This window comes from Salvia miltiorrhiza, chromosome 2 (genome assembly GCF_028751815.1).
Source record: "Salvia miltiorrhiza cultivar Shanhuang (shh) chromosome 2, IMPLAD_Smil_shh, whole genome shotgun sequence".
NCBI lineage: Eukaryota > Viridiplantae > Streptophyta > Magnoliopsida > Lamiales > Lamiaceae > Salvia > Salvia miltiorrhiza.
In genome coordinates, this window is record NC_080388.1 from 67,834,631 (window position 1) to 67,857,909 (window position 23,279).

The 23,279-nt window shown below is 35.3% G+C and overlaps 2 protein-coding genes across 3 annotated transcripts; both read right to left on the minus strand.

Annotated features, from left to right (window-relative positions):
* Window positions 1-4,218: 4,218 nt before the first annotated feature.
* Window positions 4,219-6,295, minus strand: LOC131008517 (photosynthetic NDH subunit of subcomplex B 1, chloroplastic). 2 transcript variants are annotated; one of them, XM_057935389.1, is made up of 6 exons: window positions 5,585-6,295; window positions 5,327-5,517; window positions 4,893-5,150; window positions 4,702-4,807; window positions 4,540-4,625; window positions 4,219-4,457 (listed from the first exon to the last, which is right to left on the minus strand). In XM_057935389.1, exons 1-6 carry the CDS (start codon window positions 6,155-6,157, stop codon window positions 4,292-4,294), a joined length of 1,380 nt encoding a protein of 459 aa, XP_057791372.1. In that variant the 5' UTR covers window positions 6,158-6,295; the 3' UTR covers window positions 4,219-4,291. The 2 variants fall into 2 exon arrangements, with proteins under 2 accessions (XP_057791372.1, XP_057791373.1); XM_057935390.1 differs by having other exon boundaries at window positions 4,219-4,470; window positions 5,585-6,291.
* Window positions 6,296-7,456: 1,161 nt separating this feature from the next.
* Window positions 7,457-23,016, minus strand: LOC131008518 (ABC transporter C family member 13). The gene is made up of 36 exons (XM_057935391.1): window positions 22,875-23,016; window positions 22,427-22,468; window positions 22,229-22,315; window positions 21,655-21,807; window positions 21,425-21,556; window positions 20,901-21,007; window positions 20,062-20,125; window positions 19,464-19,715; window positions 18,003-18,072; window positions 17,726-17,786; window positions 16,928-17,015; window positions 16,562-16,680; window positions 16,109-16,206; window positions 14,567-14,633; window positions 14,365-14,482; window positions 14,171-14,287; window positions 14,014-14,094; window positions 13,701-13,937; window positions 12,652-12,753; window positions 12,502-12,569; window positions 12,180-12,311; window positions 11,948-12,095; window positions 11,475-11,752; window positions 11,249-11,405; window positions 10,863-11,038; window positions 10,674-10,785; window positions 10,508-10,561; window positions 9,861-9,983; window positions 9,509-9,607; window positions 9,327-9,419; window positions 9,141-9,251; window positions 8,894-9,055; window positions 8,410-8,597; window positions 8,144-8,333; window positions 7,892-8,059; window positions 7,457-7,797 (listed from the first exon to the last, which is right to left on the minus strand). Exons 1-36 carry the CDS (start codon window positions 22,959-22,961, stop codon window positions 7,717-7,719), a joined length of 4,422 nt encoding a protein of 1,473 aa, XP_057791374.1. The 5' UTR covers window positions 22,962-23,016; the 3' UTR covers window positions 7,457-7,716.
* Window positions 23,017-23,279: the final 263 nt, after the last annotated feature.

The following is a 23,279-nucleotide window of genomic DNA, read 5'->3' on the forward strand; positions in this document are numbered from 1 at the left end:
CAAATGAAATCTTGGCATGTCTGTTATGGGCATGCCTTCCCCTTAAAAAAAAATGAAAATGATAGTAGCTTTGGGAGTGATGATTGTCAATTTTAAAACATCCTCAATTTTAAGAATAATAATGCATGTAATGATAATTCCATTATTGCATTCCATTATATAATTCTTTTCTAGGTCTGATCGACCATATTTTGAACTTCGCATATTTCTTGTCGTCTTTTTTCCTTCCAATATTGATTATTCAATTCATTTAGCTATTTAAAAATGATCACTAAATTAAATAGTGTAGAACGAATAATCTTTGACTATAACATTCCAAGCTTAATCACATCAGCATAGCAAATTGAACGAATGTGCTCTAAAATAATACGCGACAAAGATATTGTAGATTCGTTCTATACCTAAACAGAGCGCAGGTAAGGTTTTGGAGTAACATAAACAAGTATTAATATTGATCTTGATCTACGATGTTGATAATATATATTGTCTACGAGATAAATTAGCTCGAGTCGTCATGTAGATTCGGTCCCCTAAGATATATATAACCAAAAGAATCGTAGTAGTCCAAGTGCCACTGGTTTTTCTAATTTTCTAATGCAAATACTTGTGTGAGACCAGTCTCATGTATGAAATGAGCCTACGCATTTTAAAATTCCATAAATCTAATTTTCATAGGAGGCCGTATGGTTTGAATATGATCAATAAAATATTTTACCTTAATCAAATGTTTGGTTTGCATGATAGGGTCCGTGATTGATAATCCGGCCATCATCTAATCATCCAATTCAATGATTATTTATCACGCCAGAGTTGAGTGGATTATTTAATCACATACCCCTGTAATCTTATCAATCTTATTAATCTTATCTATCTCATCCATCAAATCAAGTGTCCCCATAATGAATATGAAAAGTATGCTATGATCCAACATTCCTGGGAGAATCCGTGTTTGAAACCCATTGGAAGTTTTTTTTTTTTGTTTTTTTTTTTTTTTGCACTTATCTTATTTTTCACAATTTCTTTCGGAGTAATAATCACAAAATGTTCTATAGCCTTTTTTTCAGCGTTTTATTTTATTTTTTCACAATTTCTCTTCTCACTTTATAAATTTATAAATGAAGTTGTAATAATAATCAAAGAATGTTCTATAGCCTAATGGATAAGGTTGGTTTATCAACCTATAGATTTTAGGTTTGTGTTTTTATTTATTATATTTTTATTTTTTTATAAAAACTTGTGTGCGGTACACCCTAAATGCGATTTGTATGCTATTGCAAATTAATGACCAGATGTTTACCTAATGCTCAACGAAGATAGTGATTGTGTGTTCTTACGACATAATCTTGACTAAATGGATGACCACAATTAATTATTTTGATAAATAATATGCATCTTTCGTAATAATGTATTTTATATATTACATTAATCATGCATAATTATATATATATATATATATATATATATATATATTTCGATAATTTAATCCATTTATAACAAAATAATGAATGTGAAGTTATATCCAAACATCGAAAGAAAGTGGTTATAAAATGACATGAAAGAAATCAAGAATTATAAGAAAGGTGTTCAAAAATGAGCGGCATATTATTGCATAAAGAAACTATTACTCATAATTTTATACATTGTAAAGCTATGGAATATAGAAGTTTTGGACCATTGCATAAAGTTTCAATGATTCTTTCAGTTCATGCCATTATCTTCTATAGAGCATTTATACCGCCTATAGTTTTACTCCTAGAGATGCATTTGATAAGTACTGGCTTCATTAAATCTTTTTTGCATCACTATTAAAGAATATGAAATTCAATTAACTTCATAGACCACTTCTTGCACGTGCCAAGATTTTTGTTTCCTCTCCGAAATAATTTATGTCGCAAGTGGTTTTTGTAGGAAAAAATAGTAATCCAACTATGAGTAAAGATATATACGGACCCCATACGAATAGGTTAGTAATGGAATTAAAAGGTTATTGAAGTGGACAATCTAGGTAAACTTCAACGACCACTTTATTTTCAAATACAACTCCAATATCCAATATTATTGTCAACTTTTTTACTTTTACTTTTTTATTTACTGAGAATGACAGAGAAATCAACCTTGAGTTAAATATAACTTGACTCATCAACATCTTGTAAGCAAGTTTTTTCATATATATGCATATCACGAGTTAATTTGAAAATATAAGATCGTTTATTTAATTATTAAGTAATAGGTATATATAAATATCCAATTACTTTATTTGTTTAAAAACTCAAATAGATTCTAATAAAATTTTGCTATATTATACATTAAGAATCACACTAATTTATTCTTTACAGAAAATGATAAACATCTAAATTATTTAGATATGTACAAAGCACTTTTTGAACTTGATTAAGCTTATGAGCACCGAATGACAATGGTCTAGCTAGAGAAATTGTACGGTATAGGACATGATCCGATATTGTTGGTTTAATTGCCATTATAGCCCACAAGAATATTTGTGGTACTCGAATGCTCCCATATTTAATCATTCTCGTTTTAATCAAATCTTAATTCGTTTGTTTGTTTGTTTTTTTTTTTTTTTTGTGAGAGGATCAATCTTGATTTGTTACCGTCTCATTATTCAAATTCCACGTATCATAAGTTTGGATTAAAGATTTCAATTGATTGGGCCGACCCATCCTATAGCCAAGCTTAGGCATGGTATGAACTAGGGCTGGCAAATCGTGCGTGTCGGATCGTTATCGGGTCGACATGATAGCGACCCGACCTGTTAAGGTCAAACCTGAACACGACCTATTAAGGAAGTGCTCGACACGAACCCGAACCTGACACGATTACTCAAACCCGAACACGACACGAACCCGACACGAACCCGATAGCAACATGATTTAAATCGAATTGACACGATACGATAACGAAACGATATGCTTATAACCTGATTAAACACGAACACATTAACAACACGAATTTGACCTGATTAAAACAACACTATAATAATAATAATAATAATAATAATAATAATATGCGAATTACACATCAAATTAACCACTGAACAGATTCATTGTTTAGAAAAAATATTGAAATTTAAAAGCTCACATAATAAGCCCCATTCATCAACATAAATCATAGGTTCAGTCCAACAAAATAAAAGTCTAGCAACATAAAAATATCGCCATCTAGTGCTCGTTCTTGGAGTCCAATCCACAAATAATTCTTCATTTCCCCTAGCCTTGAGACTTGAAAGCACCTGCACTGCAAACTCCATGAAATATCATTATAATCATTAATATTTTATAGTGTCACTTTGATGTTTGATCTATCAAGAATTACATTAGGAAAATATCAAAACATACCAGGCTAAAATCCATATCAGAACATATACTCATCCTGAAAATTTCAGGATGAAAATATAAGAACATGTGCATCCAAATATTCAATTAGGAAAGGGCCTAAGTTTTATAATTTGTAGAGACTCAATATAATTTTATCTCAATAATGGATCAAACTAACCATCAACAGCAATAGTGGAGACCGAGGATGATTCCGTTTGAGGTTCATCATCGCCATGTAGATAGTCTTCGGCTAACTCACATGTTGGTACTTCACTTTTGAAGGCTTTGAAGGAAAAAAAAAATATGAATTAGTATATATATATATATATATATATATATATAGGGGAAGGCTAAAATAAGAACGCTTCTTAAAATATAAATTAGGAACCATTTTCAGCCCTTAGATCATCAAGATCTACGGTTGATTCATCACCTTGTTGGATAAATTCATGGTCCTGAGTTCGAATCCCAAAGGTAGCAAAAAATTATTTTTTCGATATTCATACATTTCTACAGTTTATTCATGCGTGTTATACATAAAATTCATGCATTTTTGCTGGTTCGTAATTCTTAAAATAAGGGTGGTTTATTGAATAACCGCCCCCTATATATATATATATATATATATATATCAATAATTTAAAATGTCAACATTAATAACACAAAGAAGTTATACCTTTTTCTCCAAACAACCAATCTCTATTTTTAGCTTGGATTGGGCTTCTTATGTCCTAGCCTGAGTTTTGTATCGTGCTTTTGTGTCGTGTCGAAAATTGCCAGCCCATTTTATAGATAGTCTTGGGCCGACGTAAACATATATTATAAAAAATATGCATCTTATATTTCATATTGAAAACTAAAAATAGTAGCGGCAGATTCCCACGATATTAAAAAAAATAATAACATATCTTGTGAGAAAATGAATATTTATTGTGTAATGGCATGTTACAATTTAGCTATGCAATAGCTAAAGGCAAGCTGAAAATCTGGACTGCGGCCTTAACAGCTTCAACATCTATATCCACCAGTTTTCCTGTCTTAGATGATATAATAGCACACTTCTTCTCTTCCGGTTTCGGAACAAACACCTTAGCCTTATCGTCCGAGCAAAACAACGCGATGCTGCATCGTTACACTATTTACTTTCAGTTGCAATCATTCATATACTAAACCATATATATATATATATATAGATATTAATCACCTTGGTTTTTCGCGCGCGTTTGCAAGTTGTACGGCAGCTGTATTTGTAGCTATCACGCCCGCGGAATCGTTAATCAGCGCAGCCAGCTAATTAACAAACCATCACCACAATTATTCTTCATCAATATATATATATATATACATATAACAAAACTAGGTTAACCTGTCCTGGGGTGGTGATGAACACTATACTAGCATCATCTCCAACAACATCTTCCACATTTTCCCTCTCTTTCTCGTGTGGGATCACGAACACTGGAGTCAGTCCACTGTCATGTTTTTTTTTTATCAATTTAATTGACTCTTTCATGATAGTAAAATTTTAAAAAATTAATCTAAGAGTGAAAATAGTACCTTATGACACTAGCTATGTCATCCCATATCTCAATAGGCAGCAAGCTATCAGTATCTCCCTTGCTCTGCATTGAGGCCTTTGAGTCTGATTTGATGCCATGAATCACAATGTATCTACCCTTGCTCGCCCCTGCGCTTCTGTACTTGGCCTCCACCACCTCTTTCACCTTCCTCGAAATCGACACCTTCAGAGGAGGCAACGCCTGCCTTGGAACGCTACGAAACGGCTTCCCTAGCCAATCTATCATCTCGCGATACCTAAAACACCATAGCATTGTCATCTGCAACAAACGAGGACAAAAAACAAAAAAAGTCTCTCTATCTTAATGCTGAAACTATATACTCTGCTTTGCTCTGTTTTTCTCTGTTTTTATTTTGTCAAGAAATAACCTAATTGAATGACTTTTTCGCCATTGATGAACATACATACATACATGTGGTAACCGCCATCGGACAGATTGTCAGTAGCCGGAGTGAAGGTCTCCGACAAGAAGAGCCCTGCTCCGGCAGCGTTCACGTTAGGGTAAACGTAGCTAACTACGTCTCTTGCACTAGACATGAAGAGGAAGGCACCGTGGCCAATCCCAGCTAGCTTAGTCGACAAGATCATATCATAGTACCTGTTCTGCAATCGTTGATAATCATATAACTAGTGAGATGATACCTACTTAATTAAAATTGTTAAAGGCAACCTTAAGTTGTCCGATCATGTCAGTGTAATCGGCGGGTTCCGGGAAAGGGTCGTCGACATCGTAGACATCAACGAACCTCACATTCTTGTTGATCTCATAGGTCTGCTTCCCCCTGGCCGTGGTGACGACGTCGACCTGCACGCCGGGGTAGCGGTCCTTGATCATCTGGATGGCGGGGAAGAAGAGCAGGTTCTCGTAGACGCCGCCGGAGACGACGCAGCAGCACCTCCTGACGTCGCCCCTGATCTTGAGGCCGAGCGAGGCGATCTCCACGGCGTAGCCCGGCGGGAACTTGAGGAAGCCGTAGGGGTTACCCGGGTTGTCGGGCGGCCTGGGATCCTCCTCCTGCTTCCCGTCGGAGAAGAGCTGGCCGTACTCCATCTCCGGGTCGTCGCCCTGATCGAAAGGGTCGAGCCATGGGTTCTTCTTCTTGGCATTGGGGCGGAATTGGGAGGCCGTTTTACGGGTGGGAAAGGGTTGATCCAACAAGGATAGATTGGTGGAGTGGAAGAGTGGGATTGAGGGAGGGATTGTGAGGCATGGTGGGATTGGTTTTGGAGCAAGGACACCCATTTTTATTTTTTTGGTGTGGTGAAAGGAGAATTGGTAAGGAGTAGATAAGCTTCATTGAGTGTCGGGTTTTCGTTAACGTTGGATTTGAATGTGTGAAGATAGTTGGGATAAGAGGATGGTCCCCTTACCTCCCCGCCATATATGCTACTATTTACACTACACACTTAAATAGGCGGCTTTTTTTTTTTTTTTTTTTGTTATGACAAGGTGATCATAGTTACGGGTGCTAAGATGTAATTCTAAATAATTTATAAACTGTAAAAATAAATTCATTAATAATAATTTATTTTGTCATTATTTTATAAGTAACAATTATTTTACAAATATTATTTGACTATTATTTAATACTTCATATATTTTAATTAGATATTAAAAACCACTAATGATGTACTTTATAGATTGAAATTCGATTGTTAGAGAGTATGCTTTTTATACTTATAGATTTCCAGCTGAAGAATCGGTTGATAGACTCTACTGATGGTGCATGAAGAAAAAATCCACTAATCTACCAACTGACTGAAGAAAGAAGATCTTTGTGTTGGTTTAATTTAAAAGTTGATGATGAAGTCAGTCAATCCGCACCTGTCAAAGAAAATTAGCTCATCAGCTAACTAGTGTCTACTGAAGAAAAGTATAGTCAATCTGATATCTACTCAAGTTACACGGATCGGAGTCAACCTAAAACCTATTTAAAATCAAGCGAAGCCTAACGTATATGCAAAGTTTCTTGAAACATACAATGCGCAATACAATTTTTCAGAGCTTCAATGTATAATGTTGCATATGCCCAAAGTAATGTACCCTAAATCCAGCATGATGTCATCGAAATTAGCTAAAAATTATTACAATTAAGTTAATACGGAGTAATTAACATTTGATTTTCACTATTCATTTAGCACAGTGCACGCCATTATCATTTTAATTTAATACTACACTATTGTTTAATGTTTATATGTCTCAATCAGCCGTCTACCAAATTGTCGCAATTGATGTTCAATCCCGAGAAGTGAATAAGAGGAGGTTCCGATGAACAATGTCACATTTATTCGAGAAACTCTAGATGCTATCTAAGTAAAGAATCATCAACAAGGGTTTCTAAGTAAGTTGTAAATTCTTTATTCACGAACTGCAACAGTATAGTATTTCAAATTATTTGTATCTTGGTGATACTATACATCTTTGCGAACATTTTAAAGGAGCTCACATATTGTTGAAGGAAAAACAAATAAAAACAACAATAACCGACACAGGTATAGGTAATCTTTATCAATAATAATGATAAAAACTTCACACGAGAGCGATGATAAATTTTCTTTTTCTATTATATATTTGCCTATGCTAATAAACTACATCGATCTTTTAATATACATGAAGCATGAAAATTCGATCTACGATTGCAATTGGACATAGCTTTTTTCCCTTTCCTAAAACATAATGCAACTAGATAAATGCAAACTAGTTCATGATCAAATGACAATAGCTCAGTAGTTAAAGTGGATCACATGATACAAACCAGTAGTTTCACAGCCATCTCTAGTCTAGGCGAATGTTCTAGAAAGTTACATTGTCGAAGCTCTGACGAAACTCGAGAATCTGGATGATTCATCATGCATGAGTGCTTGTGGATTCCCCTCCTCAACCTGCAAAACACATGTACAGCAGCAACCAACAATCATGGATGTTATTTCTCTAAACTGGCTAAAGCAAATTCTCAATTGAAAAAAATTCTTTTACCAGTATCCCTTTATCCAAAATGAAGATATTGTCCATGACCAGAACAGTAGAAATGCGATGAGCGATTGTGATAGTGGTTCTGCTCTCACATTCATTCAAAATCGCCTTCTGCAGCTTCGAAGCAGTTTGAATATCTACACTGGCTGTGCACTCGTCTAGGCAGAGCACCTGAATCATTCATACAGATGCCATGAATTAATATATCACCATCCGTCATAGAATCACAATGAGTCACTCTCGTGCACAAGGTACCTTAGAAGACTTGAGAAGTGCGCGTGCAAGGCACAGAAGCTGTCGTTGCCCCACTGAGAACGTCGTTCCAGACTCCTTTACATGGATGTCTAGTCCGCCTGCTGCTTCTATTTCCTCCTTGAGACAGCACTTTTCAAGAGTATCCCATATTTTTATGTCACTATTCATCTGGAATGGATCTAAATTGTCTCTGTAAATTTGAACAAGGTAAGACATATGAAATTGGAAATCAATGATCATTTTGAAAAAAGATAGTCTCAAATCACCTCAGAGATCCTTCAAACAGAAAGGGACTCTGAGGAACGATGGCAATTCTAGAGCGGAGATCTCTAACAGGAAGCTTAGCAATATCTAAGCCGTCCACTAAAACATATCCACTGCAAACTGGGTTGAGACGGAATAACACATTCAAGATGCTCGATTTTCCAGCACCCGTTCTTCCAACAATTCCAACCTAACCATATGGACAAACATTATGTAATAAATTGTCTAGACATATCTTATTTGAAAAGAATGAAGATGGTAAATGCTGACTATGCTAGAAATAGTACAAGAGTAGTTGAATTATAGAGGATTTATCATCATTTGCATTGAAATCTGACAAGGGCCACTGAAACTTGTGTAGGCAAACTCCATGCATAATAATATAGTCATTTTCTAGGGTGAAAAATAATACACATTAATCGGGGAAAAAAAATCAGAATGAACAAGGCTATGAGAGAGAGAGGGAGAGGCATATCATTAACTCACGTGAGATCCTTCAGGGATGGTAAGAGAAACATCTGAGAGTGCAGGAGGCAACGAGGGCATATAACGAAGGGTCACATTTTGAAACTGTATTTTTCCTTTAGAGGGCCAGTTTGGATCGAGTAGGCTTTCTCCAGTCAGTTTTTCAGGAGAAATGTCCATGTACTGGAGTGAAAGTTAAAGAGAGATAAGATCAGAATTCACGAAGATGCTAAATTGCACGTCTGAGTTTAATCGTGATCTTGCTCACCTGAAGTACCCTCTCAACAGAAATCATCTCCTTCTCCGTTTCAGTGAAGCTTGTCAAGAAGCTTCCAAGCAATGACACAATCGGGGAAGCATAAGAAAGAGCCAGCCCAACCTACAGAAACGGAAATGCATCTATGGTCACATTAGGCTAATTTTATTCAGAAAATGCTCAAGGATAATATTTTACCAGTCCTGGTGTACCCAAACTGATGGGAAGATGTCCATCAGTTCCAACAATTGCCATCACAGCCACAAATGAGACGACAAATGCTGCCAACAACTGGTATCAAGTTTGCAATGAGTATGGTAGAAAATTGAATATGAGTGGCATAAAGAGATGAAGTTCGTGCAGTTGAAAACGACATCCACCTGAAGGCGAAGGGAGAGCCATAAACTCGCGATGATCTCTGTGTAGGAAGTCCGCTGGTACATTTGCACGTGCTGCATGAATCCGAATAAGAAAAACTCCTGCACAAGACACCATTGAGTGATTGAGTTGTCTAAAAGAATATTTGTGACAAGAATAGTAACTAAAAAAGGTCATCGAAGCACAAAGCAAGATGAAACTACTAATTATCCTTAGCACAAAAAAAAAGGATTTGTAAGATTCATAGACCTAATCTGAACTCTTGGATCAGAAATAAAATATTTTGTACAGCCAAAGATGCCCAACTGAAACAAACCTAGCAAGAATCTGACATGAACAGCAATGGAATTTTACCTCACAATTAAAAGCTCTAATAGTTGAGGAACCTTCCAAGATCTCCGTAAACGATGCATAAATGGGTGAACGGGAGACACTGTCCAGCCTTCGCAATTCTCGTGATGTTGATCTGTAGTAGAACTGAAGCTTCTCACTTTAGTAACTTGATCAATAAACCTTCATAATATTGAAAGCTTACTAACCATTCCGTCACTTTGTTTAAAAAAATGTAGCAGAATAATTTACTTACAAAAATTACTACAATAGATCCTCTATAAAATAACTGAAAATCCAATTAAGATGGTTCAGGGTGATAAAATAAAGGAAGCAATAATATATAACGTCAAAGGTCCTTTATAATTTTTTTGTTGAAGATCAAGAATGCCACAGCAAAACTTTTGAGTGCAAAAAGTTAGAGATGCAATTCATTTTGATTTAAAAATATTATCTTAGAGAAATTATTAATTTATCGAGTATCAATTTAAGAAGGTTCTACTGCATATTATTATTAAACATAATGATTAACGAAGCTCAAAGTTGTTCTAGCAGATCCATATTTAGTTTACTAAATACTGGAGAGCTGTTTTAATATAATTAACAAATGTTTATTTCATGCCACGTGACGTGACAAGGTTTCCGTTGTTAGATAAAGATACGGTACAAACCTGCAACCTTTTGTAGATAAACCAAAAGGGTATTAGCAGTAACAAAAACGTGACCTGCATATACAAAAAATAAAACCTTCAGTTATGAATACAATCCGCAAATACAAAACTATTTCAATACATAAAGAATATCGAAGGAGTTCAACTTGAACGAGGCTATAGCTACCTGTACAAACGACAAAACAATGGCGATCCCAAGGAGGCCAACGAAATTGGCAAGGAGAATGTTGAGAATAAATGGAAGTGAGTCATCAATTGTGTAGAGATCTGAAGAAAATCTATACAACCTGTTAGCATGGAAAAGTAAAACTGGAAAATTATCCATCATAAAATGGCGCCAAAGCATGCTAGCTACCTGTTTAATATTCTTCCACTTGGTGTTTGATCAAAGAAACTAACAGGCGAATCAATTAGTTTATGGAGCAATTGGTCATGCACTCTGATTGCAGCTTGTAAACCACCAAATGCAAATGAAAACGCCCTCACTAATGTCAAGAGCGAATTCACTAAACAAAATACGCTGAGAATGACCTGCAAGAGAAAATGATGCCTACCCAGTTTGATGTATAGTTTAACAAAAATTTATATAGTTTCTAGTGGATTTTTGTAGTATTGACTGACATTTTTGGGTGAGTTTCACAAACAATATCTAACCATACAATGATTTTTAGTCATTTTAAGTAACAACCTGAATGAAGCCAAAAAGGCAGGCCACATTTACAGGAAAAAAATAATGCTAACCAGATAAAATGTGGTGGAAATTTTGATTTGGTTGCCACCCGTTGTGTCAACCCAAAATGACAACCAGAGATCGTTGCCATTACGTGAAGCTTGCATCAAGATTGCTGAGAGGCATGATAGAACAGCAATGAACCAACCAGCAAATGCAGCATAGTTTCTGCAGAAGATGGGTTAGTATAATTGTCATTTTGCGTTATGCATTCAATTCAAACATTGGTTAGCTCACTTGTACACTGCCGATTCAACCCTCCCCTCTTTTCTTGCCTCAACCTCAACGATGTCTTGGGCTTCGTTTGAAGTGCTTATTGAGTCAAGTTCACGTGGTTTCTCCGTTTCACCATTAAGACTTGGTAATTTTTCATTCCTTTGCGCCTCAGTAAATGTGTCAAAATCGTTCAGTGATAGAAATGATACATAAGAAGTGAGGGACGAGTCAGCTGGACTTCCTACCCATTTCACATGACCATTATCCATCACAACAACCATATCTGCCTGATAAATTGCCTGCAAAGCAGCGCAACATCTACACCGTTACTAGCATATAAATGCTGATTGATCCATACAACGATACAAGTGAGCATAAAGAGTAAATGAGCATGATGCTAGCTACTTAACTTTCTTAAGAAGTGGCACCAATAAAAAAAAATAACTAAGACTAGTATCCACAATTGAATTTGAAATCCATAGAAAAAGCCGAACCTGAATATTATGTGTACAAAGAATGCGCGTTTCCTTGTTCATAAGAGGGCCAAGAATCGCATGTTGTATTATTGACTGAGCAACATGAGCATCGACTGCACTCAGAACGTCATCAAGCATGTATGTGTCAGACCCATGATAAAGGGCCCTGACCATGCCGATAAACAGAAAGTCAGTTTTTAGAGAACATAAGCATGTTACATCATGTATGAACATCAAAACAAAGTACTACCTAGCAAGGGAAAGACGGGCTCTTTGACCTCCAGATAAATTAAGACCTTTCTCACCAATGCGAGCCATATCGCCTCCCATCATTAGAGAAATATCAAGATCCAGGGTGCAAGCCTCTAACACTTCCGAATATCTGCTCACGTACAAGAGATAAGGGATGTTTGGTTTACAATATAATCCTCGGAAAATTTCATAAATTGCATCTAGAATGCGAGAATCTGTCATTGAACACTGAAAGTCACTAGACCAGATTCAACATTTTTGGTCGACTTAAAACTACCATAACATTCATCTATGCTTTTTTTCATTCACAAAAGTAATACCTGTTCTGATCATATTCCTTTCCTAGCAAAATGTTATCGCGGATAGTTCCGGACATTATCCAGGGGACCTGAAGGATATACAAATGTAAGATTATTTTATTTTATTTTCTGAAAATTTGCACTTAGATGGTAAGAGGAAAGATAATTGACCTGTGGTACATATGCTTTTGATCCAACCAGATATATCGATCCATTGATAAGTCTAGTTTCACCGAGAATCAAATTCAAAAGGGATGATTTACCTGATCCAACCTATAACCCAGTGGAGTCAAACACTTAGTGCAAGCCATACGATATTATTTAAGGAATACGCGACTGCAGATCAAGGCTTATGATCCACTTCACTCGTTTTAGCAGAATAAAAAATCAAGACATCGACATTCTGAAATTTGTCCATCTTTGATATTTATCTGATCAGGTACTAAATCTTACAATCCTAATTTTATCTGTAGCCATCCAATTAAAACATAACCGTAGAGGTTCTTCCAGCTCCATCAATCGAAGGGTACATGATAATGCATATTAGAACATGATAACCAAACAAACAAGAAAGTACATCAAGTCATTTAATTACCTGGAACTTCAAGAGAAACTCTTTAATTATGCTAAACTAATCTGCTTCAAAAGACAAAATGCTAAACTAATTCCCTTAGCACCAAGTTCGATATTAGAAAAAAATGTGTGAAATACACTTGAGAGGGAGTTAGGAAATTATTTTTTTAATTCCTGTCACAGCAATAGAGGAGGATAAAGGAAAAAAGAAGAAGAAAAGAAGAAAAAACGAAAGAAAGAAATAAGATAACTAACAATTCCAAATTGTTGATTCTAATAGCTGTAGAACAAATTCAACTAGCTTAGACTCATTTTGTTATGTAACACCTTCACTTAACGAAATAAAATCTTGCTACCATGGCAAAACTTCATCAAACTTACAAATTTGATGTAATCAGTTGAACTGAAACTAAAGAAGCTATTCACATAATAAACTTTTAGAAGAAAAACTTCTCTAACAGTATCTATGACATATGAAGAAATATAAAAGTAGATGCTTACCAAAACATAAGATGCTAACAAAATTATCTTCTTTTTTAGCATGTATAATCCAAGAAAAAGTTTTAGTATTTACTTTGCAAGGTATTTGAAACATCTCTAACAATACACTTAACATATAAGCGAAAGGTAAGATATTGAAGATTCACCTCACCAATAATCACAACCATGAAACCCTTTGGGACACGAAGATTTACATTTTCCAGAACCAGATCAAATTCCTTTTCATTATAGCTTGACCATGTGCAAGATGCATCATCGACAGCAACAACCAGCTCTTTGGAATCAAATTTCTCGTCATAGAAGATAGGAGATGATTTATTCATTCCAGTATTGGTTTCTTTACAAGAGAGATACTTGTTCAATCGTCTAAGTGATATAGCTGCCTGTGAAAATCAGGAATATTTCGTATACTTTAACACGCGAGTGAATATAGTGGTAGAGCTGCGAAAAGAGACTTACGTCTATCAGACCATTGATGACCCATGGGAATGAATTTAGAGGAGAGATCAAATTATTAAACAGGGCTAGGCAGGTGAAAACCTGAAAAGTCGATAGGAATTAAGAATTATCGAAAACAACATATTTTCTTCAGAAAGTGTTCAAATAGTTGAAATACCGTTGCAGCATCAAGCTGGTGGCCCATCAAAGAGTAGAGTCCGAATGTGAACAAAGAGAAAAGGGTGGGTGTCGTCGCCCAAAAGAAAACACACCATGCATCCAAATATTTCCTTGTCTAAGACATGAGATTGCATATCAGATGAAGAATAGGGAGCCTTATCCATGTATGCAGGATAATGTCTGAATTATTACCGATAAATGTTGGACTTCAGAGGATCTTGTCTTCATCAACCAGCTGGCAAATAGAAGCTCCCACCCATACATTTTTAAAGTGCGTATATACGTTAATAATTCCGCCGTCTTTCTAATCCTGGCAAAACATTTAACGATTTAAAATTATTACAAAAGAATTCTATGAATGAACGGTAGACTCTCAAAAGGAAAGAATAGATACCTTTCATCCTTCTGCTCCATCATATTTTTGGTTGCATGTGCAATCAGATTTGCAATCCATTTGTTAACTGTAAATTTAATTATCTATACCCAATTAAAAACATATCAATGGAAATCACAGCAACTGAAACATCTCCTATTTTTATTTAAAAAGCAAATTTTAGAACATGTGGCTTGAGGTTTCTTGGAAGCATCTTATAGTATCAAAGTTTGTATCCAAGTAGTTCAGAAAATAACATCAAAGAATCACTAACGACATTCCAACTCTTGTAACAAATTTCAGTTCAAGGTGGAGCTTTCAAAAAAATTCCTAACTATTATCAAATGCCAACTTGACCATTTAGGTTACTTGATGGCTCTACAATAAACTAGGCTACCAAATCTTACACACACATGGGACACATGGAATCCCTTGGTGATATCATGGCTCATCAAAAATTCTATGCAAGAACACACGGGTACATTAATACCTTGTCCACTTTACTACAAAAACATTTGGGACGAGGTGGAATTTGCCTCAGCATAGTTGTGTGCATTAAGCAAGCTGGGGATGTCATACAAGGAAGTCCGGACGCCTCAAAGTAGTATACAAGCTTTACCAAGATAAGGCAGAAGGAGTTGGATCTTTCTTAGCCAAATGACAGTATGCTCGGTGTTTAGAAATGGTTTTCTGTCAGGGCTAGATAAAGTCGTAGTAGATGATGGAATCCGACATCTACTTGTTAAAACCACCCATTTTGTCCCACATCTACTTGGTAATGATCATGCTCCATTATATATGTTTGGAGTACCCTCTCCCCCTATGACGCCTTTTAATGGGATGATGGGCCCAATTCTAATATGGTATCAGAGCAGGCCCAAATTCGATGTGGTTTGTCTGTTGTGCACGTTGTAGTAGCCGATGAGTCATACCGGCCTACATGTGCTGGGGTGTGTTAAAGCCACCCATTTTGTCCCACATCGACTTGGTAATGATCCTGTCTCCAATATATAAGTTTGGAGTACCCTCTCCCCTTATGAGGCCTTTTAAGGGGATGATGGGCCCAATTCTAATATACCTCATATTGAAGAGGTATTTTCTGAAGTGCGAAAGGAGGAAATCAAGCGCAAAATTATACTTCTTGTTCCCGGAGGTATGATCCTTGCAAAATACTCAAGAAGAAAACAGAAAGGCAGGTTTTCTTGATGAACCAAGGTGTGCTAGGAGACAGAATCTTTGGTTTGGTTGTTGTCCAACAAAAAATCGCACTTATTAAATTTCTAAAGATTAAATCCAAAACACCCCAGTCCTAACAATGACAAAAAATCGAAGGCGGCAAGAATTTTCAAAAAGACATATGTCTGCCAATATAGTGCTGAAATAAGCCGGACAAAAACAAGGTGAAAACGGCATGAGCCTCAGCAGAGAGCAACTTAACCGCATAATGATATGTAGAATAGTAACTTTAAACTGAAAGTTTATGTTGTTTGCATTAACTTTCACGCCAACATAATTAAGAAGGTTTTAATGTGAATGCATGACATCAAATAGCTTATTACATACCTGGTATTAGCAAAACAGTTATAGCTATCCCAGAGACAAAGGCAAACTTGACTTGTATGTATAACAGGTAGAGAGCGATTCCTATTTGCAAAGGCAAGCTGAAGCAATTACACAAGAAAAAAGAATCCGTAAATTTACTATTAAATGATATAGGACTGCTTGAATCTCAAGTTCTATAGTAGGTGTAGCACTACGTAAATTTACTATTAAAAGAATCCATCAACCAAAAAGGTGCAATGAATCATAATCTTAATCATATACTCCCAATCATAAGTTTCTAAGCTGATGTTAGAAAGATTGTTCTAAGAGTTTTCGTATGTCAATGCCAGTTTCTTTCAAGAAAGAAATTGTCATTCGCCTTAATTATGAAATGAAACTGATCCCAAAGAATTCGATCTAGTACAGACAAGAAACTTGATTTCGAGTGCTTTTAAAAATGCTAAGAAATATAACCTCCACATGTCATGAACACTGTTGCACAGGTTTACAATTCGATCTGCATCCACCGACATGAATGTCTGAATTTCTCCTTCAGAAAATTTTGATCTCTCTGCTAAGCTTACATGAAGACACTGAGAGAGAAAGGCATTCCATAAACTGTATAACATAATCTCGTGTGTGGAAAAATATACTCATTTATCTGGTCATAAAAAAAGGTCCAAACTGCAGAGGGATCAAATTTGACATTCTGTAGGGCACATATGTGAATCCTCATGAATGACAAATTAAAAAATTTGCATTGAATACGACTGCACAAGGAAAGCTAAATATACTTATGCATGCACATGTCATTAACTTTTCTTACTCTAAGAAAAATACCTTCCGATAGATAATTGTCATAATACCAGATCTCAACTTCAGTCTGAGTTGTGCAAGACGAAATGAATATTGCGTGTCAAGAAATGATCTGCACCATTAAGGTGTAATACTAAGAAATTGTTTTCTCAGATAAAATGCGTTAACTGTTGCTATAGTAGTATGAATGCAGCAGTTAGATAAAACCATGCGGAATATCTAGGTGATTCCTTGCTTTTTAGATATATATATATATATATATATATATATATATGGATACACACAGAATGTAAACTTATCTGTGTGATACTGTTTCATTGATAACAAGAAAATGTCCCAGTTACTGCTTTAAGTTCTTGTTTGCTTTCACTCACAGCTCAATCAAAATTATGGCTGCTGCCTATTTTCAGCCAATCATAACCTAGAAAAATACTACTGAATGGGCCAAGGGACATTACTACATATTTTACTTATAATAGAATGAATATCCATGAATGATGAGCACTTCTTCTCTTTTTCCCTTTCATTTGTTTGGCTAGAGTTAATTTGGAGATCAACTAAGGCAACCAAAATTGTAAACGCCCTAGGCATAAATTCTTCGAATGCTTTCTAATTGAAGAGGTTTTGAAAGTAAGGAACACACAAAGAAAAATTGTTACAATCTCTTTCCTCATATTACGCATGAATACATTGACTTATGGTAGATGACTACAATGGGCTTCAAACCAAAAGAATGATGTATACAAGTAGAAGTGTGAAGAATTTGGGGGTAGGAGGTAGAGAAGAATATACTTTGTGGATATGATTGAGAGGAAAACTTACTTTAGAATCGATACCAAACCCAAGGATATTGCAAGAACATAACCATCAACATTTCTGTCACCTGTTAAATGAAAAATAAATCTGTCAATATTTTGTACCTCATCAAGTATTAAATTTCTGGTTTTAAAATTATAGCAAATTAAAGGGATGAGAAACTGTCCCAACATGAGTTAACTGGATAAATAATAGCATTCAGAAAGTATAAAATAACATTTTTATTTTTTGAAATTGCCTGACTTCTGGTTTTACCCAAGTCACACTTGGATTAGATGCATACCTTGCTGAAGAAAACGAATTAGCTTATTGAGCAGCAGAGGTCCTGCAAAACCCAGGCAGTCATTAAGCACCTGCAAGAAAGGTTGTAAGAAATCAAATATCAATTTATGAGTAACAATGCAATCCTTAAAGAGTTTATGAGCCTTATTCCATTTTGATCTAAAAGAAAACAGTTGAGACTGAAAACTGAAGGATCCAGCTAACTGCCATTCTTTATCCTCTATAGTTGGCTGGAAAGTGGTTTTTGTCAGATAGGATTGAGTCAATCATTTTAAGTGACCGAGTGAAATGCCATTACTTCAACTATGTAACTCCCCTTTTCATCAAAGAGAAATGGGAAGAAATTGGAATTGGACTTTCTTCATGACCAGCATGTTACAGCATATCTCCACCTACTGCTCCTAGCCGTAGGTACGAAAATCCAATTACCAATAGCAATTACAAACCTCTCGTAGCCCTAGTATAAATATTCTGAATGGCCAGCCGTGACAGATGATGGACTAATTATAGGCAACTTCAAGCAGCTCGAATAATTTCAATTGTTCAAAAACTTGTAGAACTAGAGGGCCTAAAGACAAGACTTTGATTTGATGACATAAAAATATTATCCATGTAACTGTTTAGTCATAAGCTTATTATAAGTAGCTTCAAATAAAATGAAGATCGCAGGTTATCGATGACTCTGTGGAGTTTCTTCATTGAAACTGACCATAATCTACAGATTTTGTTAAGAATCAACCAACAGAGAAAAAAAAAAGTATACATCTATGCATCACTGCATACATTACTACTCTCCATATTTACCATTTTCTGTACAGCTTGTAAGAGATTAGAAACTAGTGATGCACACAATGTTAGTGGAGGATATGCCGTGCAGAACATATATGTTGCAGTTCTAAGGCAACCAGATAAAGATTTACATAAAACTTAAAATAAAGAAAATAATATATCTATGCTTCCTCAGGTAGGTTGAGACACCTCCAAGAATCAATGAAACTAAAGCAACCATAACAAAATTAGATATCAACCCAATAGGTTCTACACTTTAAAGGCTAGCAAAGAACACATGATGCTTATTTTTCCCAATTGGTTGTAATATAAAGAAGCAAAACTTTTGGTTCTGCCACCATAAATATATCAAGGAAAAAAAAACATAATTACCTCTCATTTTCAATCAACACTCATACATAGAGCTGCTAGACCAATCTCACGGAGCATTTAATAAGAAAATTAGTTTGGATAACTCGAATTTGTTCAGCTGGTAACAAGCATGCATCCACAGCAAACCAGTCTGCTTTGCTTTCTCATATATAATGTTTATAGTCATTCGATATATGAAAACTGTCCCTTATTGGTAAAATCTTTCTGTCATTACATCTATTAAAATTTCTTTTGCTAATAATCTCATGACTGAGGCACAATCACAGACCTGATGCAATACTGATACAAATATAAGTATTACCTTCAATACACCTATGCAGAAATACGGCCACCCATATGCTGAGCATATCGCCTTGAATAATGACGGGTGACTAAGACTGTTTCTCTGTTGAGCATCCCACATTCTCAATAGCAAATTATGGCAAGATGAAGGATCCATATCAATAGGTAGCTGAAGCAAATCTTCGAAATCAAGTTGCTTGTTTGAACCATGTCGTATCACAGGATCAATAATTTTGAATGTCATCAGATGCCAAGCTTTACGTACAATTCCCTTCAACAATTGAAAAGGGGTGTCAACTTATCTATACGGAAAAGTGAGGAAATGAAACGGTGAATAGGATGATCATGAACTGAAGCAGTTCCATTATATCTAACCATATCACAAAGCATCACACGTTAGGCCGATATAGATAATTAATTTGAACAGAGAAAGTGTCAACTTGCAAGAGCGGTAAGAGATAAAAGTGGAAAATGCCAACAACTCACTAAAGTTTTATCCTCAACTGAATATAGTGTTTAAGCAATAGGATAAAAAATAGTAAGAAGTTACTGGTTCATGTCAAATGAATACCAGAATAAAGCACCAATAGAAGTGAAACAATGCATTGTGCACATACCGAGTCCGTAAGAGGACCTTCTTCAGCTTGCCTTTGGTAGGGAAGGAGCGGGTCGACCATTGAGCTACATAATGGCAGATCATAGTAGATTGAGCAATTTATAGGAACAAAAAGGCTCACTCTCATATTTACAAGCTTATAACACAAGTAATTCATTATAGGCATAAATGAAATATCATGAAAATGTCTAAGAGAACTGTTAGAGATGCTCGAGATAACAACAAAATTTTGCGAGCAACAATGTAAGGACGCATAAATGGAAGCGAAAGCTAAAGAAAGTGGTTTTGTTCACACATTTTGCTTGCCAAAAAGTACTTTCTACTCATGTTTTGTTTAACTGTAGAGTTTCAATAATATGATTGACATACTAATTAAAGATGAACTCAGATAAACTTGAATAACATCAATCTTGACTATGTCTCAGAGATCAAAAGTTTCTATTAATATTTTATGGTTATAATTAATCATCATCTTTAGTATCAAGACCGAAGAGTTCTCTCATGAACCTCGGTTAATATGTGGCAAATATCTACATGGGGTGGTCAGCTCACATAGAATATAATTTTAATGTGTACGAAGTTTTCACTGTTTCTTTTACTTATGTTAAAATAGATTCACTAAAAAAATTAATGCAGTGAAGATAGCATAAATATGTACTAAATAACTTTAGAAAGACAAATAAAAGTATCAAATGCTCCAGTAACAAATGCACTGAAGTCAGCTGTTTGGACCTCTAGATCAAAGTAGCATAAATCCTAAAAGTGCAATATCCGAAAAATCAAATTGAATAAGGAAAAATGAAGAACGACTACAAGAAAAATAAATGGAATTAGTGGTACCTGATTCCATAACCATAATATACAATCTTTACTCTGACTATGTTAATAAATGTTGCAAATGTGATGTGGAGAACAGCCCCAAAGACTTCCCTAATCCATCTTATAGCCTGTGACAAGTGATAATATGAAAACAAGTACGTACTGAATTAAGGACTAAAGAGACAAGACTCGAGACTGCTACTTTTACTCAAAACCTTGTGTTTCCATATGCATCCTCTTATTGGTACCAACCTCGTACAAGTGAGATTAGTCATACGATGCATAATGTCATGCGTTTTATCAATTATTCTTATCCATTCCAAAAAATTTAGAAAAGCAAGCTAATGGGCAGACAACAAAGAACTGATCGAAGAGAGGTAATGCTTATGAAAAAGAACAACTTTTACTGATTAATTTTTCAATCTACTCAAGCTACCTTAACTTTTGCATCTGTCACTTCTATTGATTACAAAACATTCGTAATTTTCTTTTAAATTTAGGGACACACAATGTGTATGTTTGCATACATTTATAGGAAAGATCACCTGATATGAAGTATAAGTTATTTGTAGCCGCGGCATCAACAAGAGGAGTTTTATAATCCACCAAACACACATGATGCCATTGCATAAGACATCCAGCCGAGTGTCCCATCTTGACACAATCATAACAGTCATCTGAAAGTCAAAATCGAGAATTCCAAATATCACTCTAAAAACAAGAAGAAAATTATGTTTTCCTAGAATCTGGAGTGATAAGATATATTTAGTCTTACCCAAACCAAGAACCCTGAGCATGCATACAGCCATTCGTGATACATAATAGTTTGGGCACTCATTCTTGCCAATGAAAGCATAACTACATCAAATAACGCGAAACACAAACCAAACGCAGCGACAAAAGAAAGTCCATTGTTTGCTGAATGAACCTGAGGAGAGGTCATTACTGAAGAATTAGAGGGATCCACAGCAACTAATAATAGAAATAAAGATTTATTCTTTTCAAAGAAAGAGTTTTGTGTTAGAATTTCTTTATTTTTTGAGACTGCACATCCAAGAAAAGGCATTCAACATAAGTCCTCTAGGTGAACTTCTGAAAATCACTCGACTGCCAGTAAAAATATCGTTCAAGAAAAATCTTTAAGGCATTCATTCAATTTCATCCTTGAGAAATTAAGAAAGATACGGCATTACTACAACAGTGGAAACTGTTAGAACCAGAAAATCACCCAAACCTCAAAAAACTTATATCAAGAATCACAATAACATATTCTTAATTTCAGAGCGGTTCCAAAACAAGTAAGACAAAGAAAAACTAAACATTCCAAACAAGCATGTTTGTAGGCATACCCTCCTCAATTGTCTCTGATGCCTATTGATGATCCAAAACACAAGAATGATAACCACAGTAAGTATGTTGGCCCCAAAGCCAAGCACTGTGAATACGTACTATTAAGGGGAAACAAATATCAATAAGAATTTCCTTTTTCTTGGTTTCATTTGAGTTGATGAATGATGAAGGAATCGGCAACATTAAATTGAAGGATATAAATTGCAGAAACACTCTGAAACTCCATTGCGATTCCACACCTGTTCAACAAAAGCAATTCCATTAATGGTCTTTACCAAAAGAATATACAAAAATAAAACATGGTGCAATGTGAGTTTAACGTTGGAGATTTCTCATCATTACTTAGCATTTCTCCACATTTTTAAAACAAAGCCATCTCTTTTTCCTTTTACGTTCTTTGACTAGACTAATATTGCTCGGAATATAGGGAGATTAAAGCCAAACAAAATGCAAAAAAATAGCAAAAGGAAACCTTGATGAAACATTTACTCAAACATATTGAACGAGGTTTTCTGTTGCATTTGAAGAAAACGTTAACCCCAGAAAACAGTGAACACAGAAATGGAAATTTCAAAACTTTCGTTACATTTACAGAAGCCGAGGGTAGACGGATAGGGGAAAGGGATAAATGGGTAGCGTACGTACGTACGGAGAATGAGGGCAGATGAAGGTCGTCAACTCCGCCATTGAAGTGCAGTGTCGCAGGAATTTAGTTCGAAAGCCGGCTTGCATAGACTATGTTAATGTTCAAAAGGTGGCAAGATAAAGTGGAATGAGATCATATAGCCTTTTCATATAGTAGAATACTAGAATGAGATCATATACTATATATTTTTTAAGTATACTGGGATGATACTTCAACGATATTTTCTAGTTTCTACCCATCCGTCTCACCAAAACTGACCTATATTTTATTTTAGACCGTCCCATTATAAATGACATATTTCTATAAATGGAAAAAATTAACCTTTAAAAAAATATAAGTACTATAACTTTTAATCAATTTATATATTCTTCTTAATTTTTGAACTAAAAAAATTTGAGCAACTT